General features: G+C 39.2%; 2 protein-coding genes across 2 annotated transcripts in view; one reads left to right on the top strand and one right to left on the bottom strand.

Moving 5' to 3' along the window:
* Positions 1-426, bottom strand: part of LOC110106116 — a 10083-nt gene extending 9657 nt beyond the window's left edge. Inside the window, exon 1 of the mRNA XM_020835879.2 lies at positions 31-426. Coding sequence (XP_020691538.1) covers positions 31-426 — 396 coding nt within the window. The remainder of the gene's footprint in view (positions 1-30) is intronic.
* A 3787-nt stretch (positions 427-4213) lies between these two features.
* On the top strand, positions 4214-14953 carry LOC110106107 (disease resistance protein RGA2-like). Its single transcript, XM_020835869.2, has 2 exons — positions 4214-4677; positions 9124-14953. The coding sequence occupies exons 1-2, from the start codon at positions 4264-4266 to the stop codon at positions 12073-12075; spliced, it is 3366 nt and encodes a 1121-aa protein (XP_020691528.1). The 5' UTR covers positions 4214-4263; the 3' UTR covers positions 12076-14953.
* Positions 14954-15068: the final 115 nt, after the last annotated feature.

The following is a 15068-nucleotide window of genomic DNA, read 5'->3' as shown; positions in this document are numbered from 1 at the left end:
TCCAAACTTTCCACAGATTTGACACTCTACTGCGTTCTGTGTTGAAGTTGAACCGCGACCAGATGGCGAACGTCCACGAGGAGGACGAGAAGAGGAGTGACCGCGGTAACCACGACCACGACCTCTTCCTCGTTGAGCTGTAAATGCCGGAATAGCCTCAGGAGAAGGGGATGAAACTGATAAATCCCGAAGAGAGTCAGCGACCAAATTAAGTTCTTCACAACATAGTAGTGAGTAGAAATCATCCAAGCTAATTGGATTCAAGTTCGTCTGTATTGCCGTTTTGAAGCCTTGGTAAGCAGGCGGCAGACCGTTCAATGTGTACATGATAATGTCATCCGAAGACAACGGTGCTCCAGCAGAACCAATAACGTCTACTTTGCTCTTAATCTCGGAGAGATACTGCATCATTGATTTATCCTTCATCGACACATGGTGCAGTTCATTCTTAAGCTGGAGAATACGTGAACGGTTTGTAGATTGCAGTCGATGTTCAATAGTCGACCATATCTCAAAACAGGAGTTGAGATCGAGAACATAAGGCAAAAATGTCGGTGATATTGTAGAGTACAGAACAGCTTCTAGATTCTGATCTATCAGCAACCAGGTTGAGTATTCGGGATTAGAAGCAATCCAGCAGCAGTCGTTATCAGTTTTGGAGGCTTAGGCGTTGATCCATCTAAGTATCCATCAAACCCATTAGCAGCAAATAACTTAAAAATCTGAGACTTCCAGAGCCGATAATTTTCCTCCGTCAACTGAATGTTCAGCACGGACTTAACATTAGTCATCAGAAATTTCAATTGCGTCGGGATGGATACTTCCGCCATTTTTGCTGTAACAGACGAAACCGCCACTTGCGGGGCTTGAGAAGACGAGGTAGATGAATGAGAAGGATCGTCCATGACGAAAGATACAGGAATGGCTGAGAGAATGATTAAAGAAGAAGATCAGGCCGTCGGGCACAGCAGCTCTGATACCATGTTGATCTTCGGTCTTCACTGCAGCTGAAACAAAATCAAGAGAAACTACATTGCAAGGTAAGGAAGAAGCAAATACAGAGCAAGCAATGGTTACTGTTTCATTGAAGCTTGATGTAATGAGATACAGGATTTATAAAGGCAAAAAGGCGCTGAAAACAACATCAGCGGCTGAGATGTACTACAGTGATCCAACGGTTGTTAAATACTGTCATAACTGGGCTCTGTACAGTAGAGCGTAGTGGGCATGTGAATTGAGCAGAGGCAGTTATAAAACGGCTGGCTTATCAGTGATCAAATACTTGACAAATTGAATCGGCATGTTAATCATGTTATAATTAATAATTAATATTAGTTGTAAGGATGAAATTAGTAATTTTTTTATCTCAAAAAATATAACTAAAATTATAAAAATATGCATCTTTCTAATTTATTAAGAATTATGAATTATTATGTTGTACTCGAAGCTTTAAAAAATGCTTGTTGAATTTAATATTATTTAACATAATATAGTTTTTTTATTTCATTCTTAATTTTTATTTTATTTTTTATTTTTTATTATATAAATATATATTTTTAATTTTTATTTAAGTTCATGTGTATTTATACTAGTAAATTAAAAGCCTTCATCATTATCCTTAAATTCATATGAATTTATTTTTTTTCTCAGGACAATAAGTTTAAAAGAGTAGCATGTGGGTGGATCTCCATTACCATGTAGCAGACAAAGCTATCTTTGTGTTTTTGGAGTTTTGTGAAAAAGCAAAAATATTAAATGGCAGAGAACTATGTTTTCTGCATGTGACGTCTTGTGGACTTTAATGTCATCAATTCATTGAAGGCATGCGCTTGTGCTTGCAAAATAAAAAAACTTATTACTGATGAAATTTTAAACTCAGGGTAATCAAACTCATCCAAAATATTAATTTAGATTATTAAAATGAATTCACTTGATCTAATTCAATCACATAAGACTAATTTAAACCAAATTGATTTTGACTAAATCAAATTTATTTCAAATTAGTTAATTAAATTTGGCCATTTTCAATATTAGCACTTTCATCTCTCTCCAATTTGTGAATCAATGTTCAATTAATAGTTTGGAGAATGATTTTTTTTGTAGGATCTTCACTCCTTATTGAAACCAAATAATTCATCATGATATGATATGAAGGTACATTCGTCAGTCATATTCTTAGAAGCGCATACATTTAATTTTCTTAGAAGCGCATACATTTAATTATTTTGACTTAATTTGCATTCATAATAAGGAGTGAAACAACCAAGCAATGAGCAAGCAAACAAGATGAAGAAGGCTTGGTAACTAGCGTGGTTAAATCCATGGCAAATTGGCAATTCACTATGCAAATGCTTATCTAGATATTGAACTAAAGATTAGAATAAGAACAATTTAGGCTTCGTTTGGGACGGCTTTTTTACTATTTTCTAAAACGGAATTTTAGTACAAATTTTTTTATTTTTGTACTAAAACTCCGTTTTAGAAAGCAATAAAAAAGCCGTCCCAAATGAAGCCTTAGTCTCATTAGTCTCATCATGAAAAATATTCATTCTTGAAGCTTCAAGGCATTCCAAAAATCAGGTTTTCTAAAATGAATTTTTAAAAAAATAAAACATTTTTACTTCAAAAAAAAATTTATATTTTAAGACTGATTTAGAAAGTAATAATATCTGACAGCTTAGGTTTTATTTGAGTTTAAAGTAGCTTTTTTAGAGCAAAAATTTTTTTAAATAATTTTTTTTTTCTAAAAAGTAAGAACTGCTTTAGGTAGGAACTTGGAAGCACTAAAAAACTATCCAAATGTGAGTTTACTTGACTTGAAGTTAAGGTTTATCGTTTATTCGACGCCACATTTGACCATGACTAGTTGGACTTCTTTGGCGCTATTCACGTCTTCGGTAAGCTGTCGGATTTCAAAGGAACGATTGAGATGAAGGGTGGAAGGATTTCTCTTATCTTAAATAGGGTTTCCCTTTTGTAAAGATTGCTCACATTCCAAATATCCATATTTCTACCAAATATTAGGTCCAACTACTTTCTTCCTATCTTATTTATTTGATATATGAAATGTGAAGAATGCAATCTCGGCATTAACCAATTTGTATAATTTGATGTACTCAATTTTATTTATGTATCACTTCATGGTCCTTTTATATCTATAAATATATTTTTCTTTTAATATTTCGTTTTATATGTCGTTAAATTCCAGATTTCGATCATTTACAACTGAAATCTATATAGAAAAAAAAATCAACTCTTCGTTTTTTTTTTCCTTAATGATAACTTCTAGTTCTGGGAAAATTTTAAATTTCTAATTTGGCTGAAATTTTTTACATTCTCTTATTTAAATTATTTTTATTGCTCATTTTTCATTTCCTAGATAAAAATATTGCAGGTATTAATTTGACTATTTAAGATTTTTATTAATAATGAACTTGTTATTTATAATATATGATAGTAAATTATTAGTTGCTAAATTTTGAGCTTAATTGATTATTATCACTTATAAAAATTTTCTTTTCTTATATAAGAATGTACATAATTTTTTTATTATCACTTAACACTTGTTAAGTTTTATTATATATATATATATATAATTTTTAAAACTTTTACAATACCATAAAATAAATCATAAAAAAAATATGCATTAGATCAACAACTTATCTTTTTTCTCAACAAACTAATTATTAATAACAAACGAGCATGATTATGAAAATAAATAAACAAGCTTCAACTTCTTTATTTATTGATAATTTTTTTTTAAAATTTTGTTCAAATTTATTTAATATATAAATAAACAAACATTGTATAAACAAACATCAAATTACTCATCAAATGTATATTTGCATAGTCCTACAGATATTAGACGGTTTAATTAGTCAGAATAAGAAATGCCAAATTACAATCTTGAAGGATTTTTAGCATTTATTAGTCCCACAAACATAATTCTAACAAACATTACGACTAAGATTTTAGTAAAAAATTCAAAAATTATGTTAAATTGGGCCATCTATTGAAAGCAACAAATAGATTACTAATTTTAGTTATTATTTATTATCCCGCTCTTTTAAAAAAATTATTGGCGCTATTGATGTCCGTCAGATTTCAAAGGAACGGTTGAGATGAAGGATGTAAGGATTTCCCTTATCTTAACCAGCAGGATACGTCGTGAGCCGGTAGACTATCCAATCTGCATCTCTTCCAATCGAATCTCCATTTTTTCTTACTCTTCAGTTGTTCTGCTCTACACCGATCGTCGTTGCCATGGCGGATATGGTTCTTGATCTAATTATGGAGAAGATCATCAGCGCTGGCTTCCGTTACCTGAAAGATCAAGTCAGATGGCAGACAGGCATGAAGGAGGAGCTGGATAAGCTGCAAGAGATTCTCCCCCAGATCCAAGCTGTCGTCCACTTTGCTTCCAGCCAAGAGCAGATCACTGACCAAAATCCGCATCTTAACAAATGGCTATGGCAGCTACGAGATGCCATTGATGATGCATATGACGTGGTTGATGAGCTGGAGTACATGGAACTTGAAGAACAGGTGACCAAAAACAAGAAGCTAAGAAAGGTGCGTTCCATCATGAAATCCATGAAGAAAAGACTAGTCAAAATTGGCAAACGTGCTTTCAAAATTGATCCCACCTTGAAGCGACTGGAGGAGGCTATGCAGAAACTGTAGGAAGAGAGAAAGGAACAGGGAATGCTAACGAAGCAGTAAAGAATAAGAGTATATTATTAATTAAGCAGAGATACAGTTGTCCTTATATAGGCTAAAGAGAGGGAAAATAGTAAGTACAAGCGGAGCACAATAAGATAACTTGTACATGCTAATATCCTCCCGCAAATTAATAATTCATACTGTGAATTATTAATTTGGAGCGAAGATCGTTGAACCTAGCCGGAGCAAATGGTTTGGTCAAGATGTCCGCCACTTGATCTTTGGAGGAAATGTGATGAATTTGTATATTGGCATTGCTAAGATGTTCCCGGATGAAATGGTAGTCAATTTCGATGTGCTTGGTTCTTGCGTGGAATACCGGATTCTTGGCAATAGCAATAGCAGATTGGTTGTCACAGTAAATTGGCGTTGGTTGGTGCTGCGGTAGGTGAAGTTCGGACGCTAGACGGCGGAGCCAAATGACGTCCGAAGTGGCTGCGGAGAGTGATCGATATTCAGCTTCGGTCGAAGACTTGGCGACGGTGATCTGTTTCTTGACTGACCAGGAGATGAGGTTAGGTCCGAGGAAGGTGCAGAACCCGGAGATGGACTTGCGGTCCGATTTGTCTGATGCCCAATCCGCATCAGTGTAGGTACGAAGTTGTAGGTCGCCAGTGGTGATCGGAAGACCGTATGAGACGGTCCCTTTGATGTATCGGAGAAGCCGGGTGAGAGATAGATAGTCATGATCGGAAGGATCCTTCATGTGCTGGCATATTTGGTTTGTGGCGAAGGCAATGTCTGGGCGTGTAATGGAGAGATATTGAAGCGATCCTGCAATGCGGCGATAGAGTGTGGGGTCGTGGAAGGGACGAGTTCCGTCTGATGTTGGAGTTGAAGTGGGCGAGAGCGGCGTCAGCACGTCTTTGCAATCAGCGAAACCGGCGTCATTCAGGATCTTCCGTGCGAAATGAGCCTGAGATAAGAAGTATCCTGTTTGTGTGTGATGCACTTGGATGCCCAGGAAAAGCGAGATCGGACCCATTTGTTTTAGAGCGAAGTTGCAGTTGAGATCATTTAGTAGGTTCTGGACGGCTGTTTGATCATTTCCTGTGACGAGGATATCATCGACGTAAATTAGAAAATAGATATGAATGTGATTGTTAGTAAAAATGAGAGCGGAGCGACTAAACCGGAATCCCCTAGTTTGCAGGAAAGAAGTGAGCTTTTGGAACCACTGTCGAGGGGCCTACTTGAGGCCGTATAAAGACTTGTGGAGTTTGCAGACAAGATCCGGAGACTTGAGGTCGGCGAATCCAGGTGGTTGGCACATGTAGATGTTGTCGGGTAAGTCACCATGAAGAAAGGCGTTTGATACGTCTAATTGTTGTACAGACCATTTCCGGTTTATAGCAATGGCTAGAAGTAAACGGATGGTGGGCATTTTTGCAACAGGGCTGAACGTTTCATTGTAATTTTCACCCTGCCGTTGGTCGTAGCCTAAGGCGACGAGTCTTGCTTTGTAACGTTCTATTTGACCGTTTGGAAGAATTTTGGTTTTGAAGGTCCACTTGCAGCCGAGTATGTTTTTGTTCGGTGGTTTAGGGACAAGCGTCCAGGTCCGCTGTTTCTGAAGTGCGGTAAGCTCGTCTTTCATAGCCGAATGCCAGTGTGGGATTTTTATGGCCTGTCTGTAGGAGGTAGGGGTGGTTGTTGTTGCGGTGTTGCTGTGGAGCGAGTAGATGGGGTTGGGTTTTGAAATACCTGACTTGGATCTTGTTTGCATCGGGTGACTGGGACGGTCAGGTAGAGTGGGAGGTCTGTTGAAACTTAGATTATTGGAGGAGAGGTTTGCTGGAGCAGGTTGGTTGGTAATGTGACTAGTGGGATTGTGTGTTTGCTAACTTTGGACAGAGGTTGTAATGGGAATATGAGTTGGAGGAGTGATAGTTGACGTGGGGATGAGAAGAGAGGGAGGTGTTCTTTGGGGGCCGAGAGGTGTAGTCGAATTGTGAGGATGAGGTGAAGATTGAAATTGGAAGATGTGCTCGTGAAACACTACATGCCTGGAGATGTGAGTTTGATTTGTGGATAAGTTGTAACATCGGTATCCTTTGTGTTGGGTCGAGTAACCGAGGAAAACGCAATCGGTGGAACGAGGATGAAGTTTGTTGTGGTTGTAGGGCTGAAGCCAAGGGTAGCAAAGGCTACCGAAAATGCGAAGGTGATCATAAGCCGGTGGTTTTTGGTAAAGACGTTGAAATGGAGAAAGAGATGCTGTCGTTGTGGAGGGCAGCCGGTTGATAAGGTAAGTGGCGGTGGCAATGGTTTCTGGCCAGAATTGTTGAGGGACATTTGAGTCGTGTAGAAGAGCCCTGGTGACATCAAGAATGTGGCGATGCTTCCTTTCGGCGAGGCCGTTCTGTTCTGGAGTGTGGGGGCAGCTGATGCGATGTCGTATGCCACGGTTTTGAAGAAAATTGGTGAATTCGGTACCGGTATACTCGCCTCCACCGTCGGATTGCAGTGCTTTGAGGTTAGTAGAAAATTGCGTTTGAATCATATTACATAAAATTTGAAATTTAGAAAATGTTTCATTTTTAGTACGCAAAAAATAGATCCAAGTAAATCTAGTATAGTCGTCAGTAAAAAGAACATAGTAGCGAAAACCCATCGTAGAAGGTGTCGGCGACGATCCCCACACGTCCGAATGTATAATTTCGAACGGTGAGGATGTGGCCGAGGTTCGTGGGCTAAAAGAAAGTTTGTGGCTCTTGGCCACATTACAAGAAGTACAAAGAAAATGTGAGGTAGTAGGCGTCGGTGCTGGCAGAGCTTTAGCCATGTGGTTGAGAAGCTGCCGATGTGGATGTCCAAGACGCGCATGCCACAAGTAGGAGGGAGCCACGGTGGTGTGCATAGCTTGTGGTGGTGCGTCAGCATCGGTATGAATGTAGTAAAGACCGTTATGGAGACGGCCACGTAGAAGCGGTCGAAGATCATGGGAATCCTTAATTTCGAAGCCGTTAGAGTCAAAAGTTATGGAGATGGAATTGTCACGGGTTAGCTTAGAAACCGAAATCAGATTGTGGGTTAGAGAGGGAACATGCAAGATATTACGTAAATGTAGCTTACGAGGAGTATCGGGAAGCGGAAGAAGACCCTGTCCGGTGTTCTGAATGGAAGCAGAGGAACCATTTGCTACCGAAACAGATGATGAGCCATGGTAGGCGGTCGGTTGCTGAATGTTGTTGTTGTCTGGTGTGAGGTGTTCCGATGCACCGGTGTCGAGAACCCAGTCTTGGGTTGGGTATGAAACGGTGTTGGTAAGCATAGCACGGGGTGTGGTGGCTGTTGTAGGAGCGTATTTGAAGTTGCAGCGGTGCCAGCAGTTAAGAGCAATGTGACCATTCTTCCCGCAGATTTGGCAGTTGAGGCGTTGCGAACTCGAGTTGTTGGCTAAAGTCGGAGAAGGATTGGGTGCAGATGGTGGGTACAGGTTGTTCTTGAAGTTCTTGGGCGGGCGACGGTTTGTCCGACCGCGTTGTTGGTTGTGCAAAGTCGCGTAGAGAGCGGACGGATCGGTGGAATTATTGTGGTGATGTTCTTGATTGATGTAGATTTCTTCGCTGCAAAGTAGCGAATATAGCGAATCTAGATCGGATGGTGTCTGGGAGTTCCGGATGAAGGTTTTGAAGGGGTTGTAAGCAGCAGGTAGACCGTTAAGGGTGTAGAGCATGATGTCTTCGGGATCGAGTTTGGAGCCGGAGGCGGCAATGCTGTCGACGAGAGTCTTGACTTGCGTGAGATATTGTTGCATGGATGAATTCTTCATTTGTAGATTGTGAAGTTCGTTCTTGAGTTGAAGAACTCGAGAGCGACAAGTCGATTGAAGCCTTCGTTCAAGAATCGACCAAACTTCGAAGGCGGAGGTGGCGGTGATGATATATGGTAGGATGGAGGGGGAGATGGTAGAGAAAAGGGCCGAAATCAGCGTGCTGTCAACAAGTTTCCAGGCGGCGTGCGCTGCGGGTTGATCGGCCGGTGGGGAAGGGTTGTCTCCGGTGAGATAGCTCAGGTAGCCTGTAGCCGTGAACTGCTGGAGAATTTGGGTTCTCCATATGGGGTAATTTTCGGTAGTGAGAGGATGAGGAAGCAAATTCTTGATGTTGGTGACAAGAAATTTCAGGGATGCCGGAATGACTGGATCGGTGGGGCAGTTTCCGGCGAGAGCGGTGGAGGAGGGAGGGAGAGAGGAGGCTGAATCTTGATCTCCCATCAAGTAGCTCTTGATACCATGTAGGAAGAGAGAAAGGAACAGGGAATGCTAACGAAGCAGTAAAGAATAAGAGTATATTATTAATTAAGCAGAGATACAGTTGTCCTTATATAGGCTAAAGAGAGGGAAAATAGTAAGTACAAGCGGAGCACAACAAGATAACTTGTACATGCTAATAGAAACTTCATAAAGTTTCAACAACTGGTGTTGATGCTTTCCTTCATCTTGTAAAACACGCAAAGAAGGAGCTTCAGAAGCAACAGCTTGAGCTGCACGGAACACGTGAAACGGGATCCTTGCCTAAAAATGATCTCATTGGGCGTGGCAAGGAGAAGGAGCTTGTTATGGAGTGGCTGAGGAATCCATCAAATGAGCATCGGGGAACTGATTTGTACAGAAACATTTCTCTTCTATCTATAGTGGGCCACGGTGGTATGGGGAAGACAACTCTCTTGCAACATGCTTATAAAGATGATATTACAAAGGACTTTGATCGTAAAATGTGGGTTTGTGTTTCCAACAACTTTGATGTGAAAAAAGTCATTGCTGATATGTTGGAATGTTTTAAGAATGAGAGGCCTCGTTTGGAGTCACTTGGGGCACTTCAAAGGCGTCTCGAGGAGGAGGTGAAGTCCAAAAAGTTCTTACTTGTGCTGGATGATATTTGGGAGGAGGATGAGGATAAGGATAAAATCAAATGGGAGGATGTGCTAGCCCCTTTATCTTCTGGGGGTTTTGGTAGTAAGATTATGGTAACAACTCGAACGGACGCAGTTGCACTGATGTTTGCAAAGGTAATTAAAAAGAAGAAGGAAATAATTAAATTAGAGGGCCTAGATGAAGATGAGTGTTTGCAGCTCCTCAACTCTCATGCATTTGCTGGTGTAGAGAACCACCCTGATGATCATGAAAATTTAAGAGTCATTGCTCGAGATATAGTTAAAAAGCTTTCAAGATCTCCCTTGGCAGCTAAGGTCATTGGTGGTGTTCTGAATGACAACTTGGATGAAAGGCATTGGAGGACAGTTCTAGAAAGCAATTTATTGGATCAGAATTCTATCCATTCCATCTTAAGACTGAGCTATATAGTTCTACCAAATCATCTACAAAATTGTTTTGCATTTTGTTGTATGTTCCCAGAAGATCATGAGTTTGATAAAGATGATTTAGTCCGAATGTGGATTGCATTGGGTTTCATTCATCCGTCTCAAGGAATGACTATGGAGGATATCGGAGGAAGGTATTTTGATGTATTAGTCAAAAAAGCTTTATTTGACAAGGTCGAAGATGACTACAAGATGCATGATTTAATACATGAGTCAGCATCTAAATTTTTTGCACAGGAATGTGGTAAACTTGTGGATGATGAAGAGTCATCTCTCAAAATTTCTGAGACTATTCGACACTTGTCTGTTAGAACTACAAATCCAAACATCTTAAGAAAGATTGAGAAGTTTAAACATTTGCATTCTCTTTTCTTTTTCTATAAAAATTCTAATGAGCAAGATCTTTGCAGTGGACTTATTGAAATATTCAAATCATTGAGAAGCCTACGCTTATTATACATGCGTGCATATGATCAATTGGAAATGATACCTGAGGAGATTAGGTATTTGAAACATCTCCGATATTTCAAGACCGAAGGACTTGAATTCACTAGGCTCCCAAGATCTCTAAGTAATCTCTATCTCTTGCGGTACATAATCTTAGATACATGGATGTTAATCGTACCTGAAGATGATTTTTTACCAAGCGACATTAATAACCTTTCTAACTTGCGTTACATGAAATTGCCCAAGAATTATAATTTATGGATATTAGGGATTAGGAAGCTTAAATCTCTTCAAAAATTGGATATGTTTTATCTTAGAAATGAGAAGGGTTATAGAATTGATGAGTTGAAGCATTTGAATGATCTTTGCAAATTAGGAATAAACTGTCTTGAATATGTGAAGGACGTCGAGGAGGCTCGTAATGCCCAATTATGTGAAAAGAGGAGGCTCACAGATTTAACCTTATGTTGGAATACCACTTATTCGAGGAACACCGATTTAGATGAGAACGTGCTCGACAACCTTCAGCCACCAAAATGTCTAAGGAATTTGAGCATAGAGAGATACATGGGTGTAAGGTCTGCAATATGGATGAACAATGTCAATCTGCTCTCCAATCTAGAGAAAATCGATTTGTCAAGGTGCATGGAATGGGAAACTCTTCCACCTTTCGGGCAACTTCCCTTCCTCAAGAATCTAAAACTTCATGACATGCCAAAAGTAAAATGGCTTGAAAGTAAATTTAATGGGAATGATAAATACCGTGCATTTCCATTGCTAGAGAACTTATATATTGAGGGATTAGAAGCATTAGAGGATTGGTTTGAGGCAGGAGTAGCTGCTGAAGATGGATGTTTCTTTCCTTGCTTAATTCAACTGATGCTATCTAACTGTCCGATGTTGAAAGAGTTGCCCTCTTTGCCTCCTAAGCTCAAGAACTTGAGGATATGTAGAATTGGGTGGACGACTTTGAATTTTTGTAGCAATTCAAATCCTATTCCCCTTGAAACATTAAAGGTCATTGATTGTCCTAATATTACATCTCTTCCTCTGGCTGATGAAATAGCAAGACTTGCAGCACTAACAGTCTTGACAATTAGAAATTGCCACAATCTGATCTCACTCGGAAGATATCGAGAAGTGGAGACCACTAATAATTGCCTTCTCATACTCAGCATTCTTCGTATAAGTGATCCATCGGTGTTGCTAATGGAGCCATTGAGAAGTATCGCCTTCTTAAAAGAACTGAGTATTTCATTAAATTATAAGCTGGTTTCATTTCCAAATGAGGCGGAGGAGTGGTTTCTGAATATTAGGTCATCTCTTTGTAAGCTGAAATTTAAATGGCTCAAGTCCTTACAGGCTCTCCCTTCCTTCTTGGAAAGCTTATCTTCACTTCAGGAACTATATATTGCGGATGTTTGGATGCTTCGGGAATTGCCGAATCTTCCTCCCTCTTTGAAACGTCTAATAATCATTGGGGATGGTCATCAAAGGTTGAAGGAGCGCTATGGAGAGGATGGAGGCTCGGATCGGCACAAGATTGCTCACATTCCTCAAATCGATATTCGTCCCCGATAAGCAAACTCCTTTCTTCTTATCTTATATGTTTGATATATATGAAAGGTGAAGAATGCATAATATTTCAGCATGAACCAGTTGTTTGTATCACTTGATCGATGTACCCAATTTTATTTATGTATCACTTGCTGGTTCTTTTATATATGTAAATATATTTTTCTTTAAGCTTGATTCCTGATTTTTTGTTTGATATGAAATGTGAAGAATGCAATCTCGGCATTAACCACTTTGTATTTGTTGCAATCTCCAACTCCTCTTGCAATCCTGGACACCTGCAAGGAAAAACAGAGCAAGCACAAAGAACAAAGCCAACGCCGGACAATGCCTGAAACCTGTATATTCAAGTGTTTGTATTGAAGTTCAGTAACGAGGTATCAAAATGATCAATAGCTGCTTTCTCCCCGCCATACTCGGCTATTTCTACTTTCTAGAATACTAAAAAAAAAAGGTTGCTATAAATGAAATTGACAAAAATAAAAACTAGCGGTAACTAAAATCAGTAAAGCATAGTGGCTGTCAGAAGCCGTTAGGGTGGCATAAGATGTCTCGCGTCTCCTCCGCACAATCGTGCACTGCATCAGTATTTGTTATATATATATATATGAAAGGTGAAGAATGCATAATATTTCAACATGAACCAGTTGTTTGTATCACTTGATTCATGTACTCTATTTTATTTATGTATCACTTGGTGGTCCTAATATTTTGTTTGATATGAAATGTCTTCGTTCTGATGGAGGCAGGTAGTACTTAAACACAAACTTCAGAACTTTTCTCACTCAATAAGGCATTTCTCACCAAACTTCATGTCCCTACACGTCCGAACAAAATGGTCTTGCAAAGCGTAAACACAGACTTCTCCTTGAAATCTTACGACAGTGCCTCACTTCCTCATTCATTTTGGCCTGATGCTGTCCTAATGGCGTCCTATCTTATTAACCGTCTACCAGCTGCCACAACAAATTTTAATTCTCATCTTTATCTTTTGTTCAACAAAACCCTGACTACAAGTTTTTAAAAGTTTTTAGGTGTGCCTGTTATCCTTGGATCCCGTCGAATCAACGAAATAAATTGGAACCAAGATCTCGATCCTATGTTTTTCTTTGGTTAGTCACATATCTCTAAACGCTATAAGTGCCTCGATCCTGCAACCAACAAAATATTCATCTCAAGACATGTCTTCTTTGATGAAATCACATTCCCTTTCAAACATATCTCTCCAAACCCATCACAGATATCTTCCACTCTTCCTCCATCCCTTCTTGTTCCGGTTTCTAGTACTTCACATAACAATAAGACTTCAAACTCCTATAAGCCTCAACACAATTCTGTCAATCCCACGCAACTACCTCAGCAGTCTACTCCAGAATACAATCAGAGAAACTCTTCTACTCTAACTCCTATATCCCATCTTGCATCGCCTACTTCAACTGCTCCCACACATATGCCTATCGCTATTACCAACAGTCAAACCAATTCTACTCATCCTATGACCACCCGAACCAAAACTGGTTCCCTCAAATCAATACAATGTCTCAACCTGCCTCATACTCACAACTCCTCGCAGTCTTTATACATGCCAGAACCAACAACGTATAATAAAGCTAGTCAAAACCTCACTAGCGACGAGCTATGGCAGAGAAATTCTATGCCTTACAAAAACAAGGCATTTGGGAGCTTGTACCAACTCCTAAAGATCTGCCTGTCCTTGACAGTCGTTGGACATTCCGCACAAAACATAAATCTGATGGTACAATTGCAAGGTTCAAAGCTCGCCTAGTTGCTCAAGGCAATCATCAACAATACGGAATAAATTACCTAGAGACATTTAGTCCGGTAGCCAAGTTTCTAACTATACGAATTTTGCTAACTTCTGGTATTTCTAATGATTAGCCTGTGCATCAGCTGTATGTGACGAATGCTTTCTTACATGGTACTCTTGATGAGGCCATTTGCATGAAACAGCCGAAAGGCTTTGAAGATGACACTCACCCCGACCATATATGTAAACTCAAGAAAGCAATTTACAGACTTAAACAAGCTTCTTGGCAATGATTTAATACCTTCTCAAAGTTTCTATGCACTCTTGGGTTCATTTCGGGCAAAGTAGACTCGTCCTTATTTGTTCTTCACAAGGGAAACATTCATCTATACATAGTTATATACGGGGATGATATATTACTAACAGGCAATGATTCTTCTATGATTGCAACCGTTCTTTCTCAGCTGCACAACAAATTCGACATGAAAAATCTTGGGATGGCCAGCAGCTTCTTGGGAATTCATATCAGCTCGGTGAATAATACCTATATATGTGCTGTCACAAACGAATTATGCTGCATCGATTTTAAACATGGCTGGTATGACCAATTGTAAGGCATTGGCTAACCGTCCTGTACCAAAGTCCAAGATCACAGCAATGAAGAAACTTTACCAACAGATCCCAAGCTATCCAGACAGCTCACAGGATCCTTGCAATATCTTACCATAACTAGACCGGATATATCCTTTGCGGTTAATCTATTATTCCAACATATGCATAATTTGAATCCACAACATTTTTATCTACTCTATAGATTACTTTGTTACATAAAAGGCACATTATCACTTGGTCTTCATATTTTGCAGGGTCCAATGGAACTACACTCTTATTCGGATGTTAATTTGGCTAGAGACAAAGAAACACAACGATCTACATCCAGTCATTGTACGTTCTTGGGCAATACACTCATCTCTTGGAGCGTCAAAAAGCAGCACACTGTAGCACGCTCTTCGACAGAAGCTGAATTCCAATCCATTGCTACATATCTTGCCGACATAATATGGCTCAAATGTCTACTTGACTTCAACATTCAATTAAAATTTCTTATATTCTCTTATTTAAAATATTTTCACTGTTAACTTTTGAATTTATTATCTTAGATAAAAATTACAATTATTAACTTTGTTATTGATATAATAAGTACATGGAGAAGAAGATATATATATATATA

The sequence above is a fragment of the Dendrobium catenatum genome, unplaced genomic scaffold, assembly GCF_001605985.2.
Source record: "Dendrobium catenatum unplaced genomic scaffold, ASM160598v2 fragScaff_scaffold_853, whole genome shotgun sequence".
NCBI lineage: Eukaryota > Viridiplantae > Streptophyta > Magnoliopsida > Asparagales > Orchidaceae > Dendrobium > Dendrobium catenatum.
The sequence above is the reverse complement of the archived record's forward strand: the minus strand, read 5'-3'. Positions and strand labels throughout refer to the sequence as shown.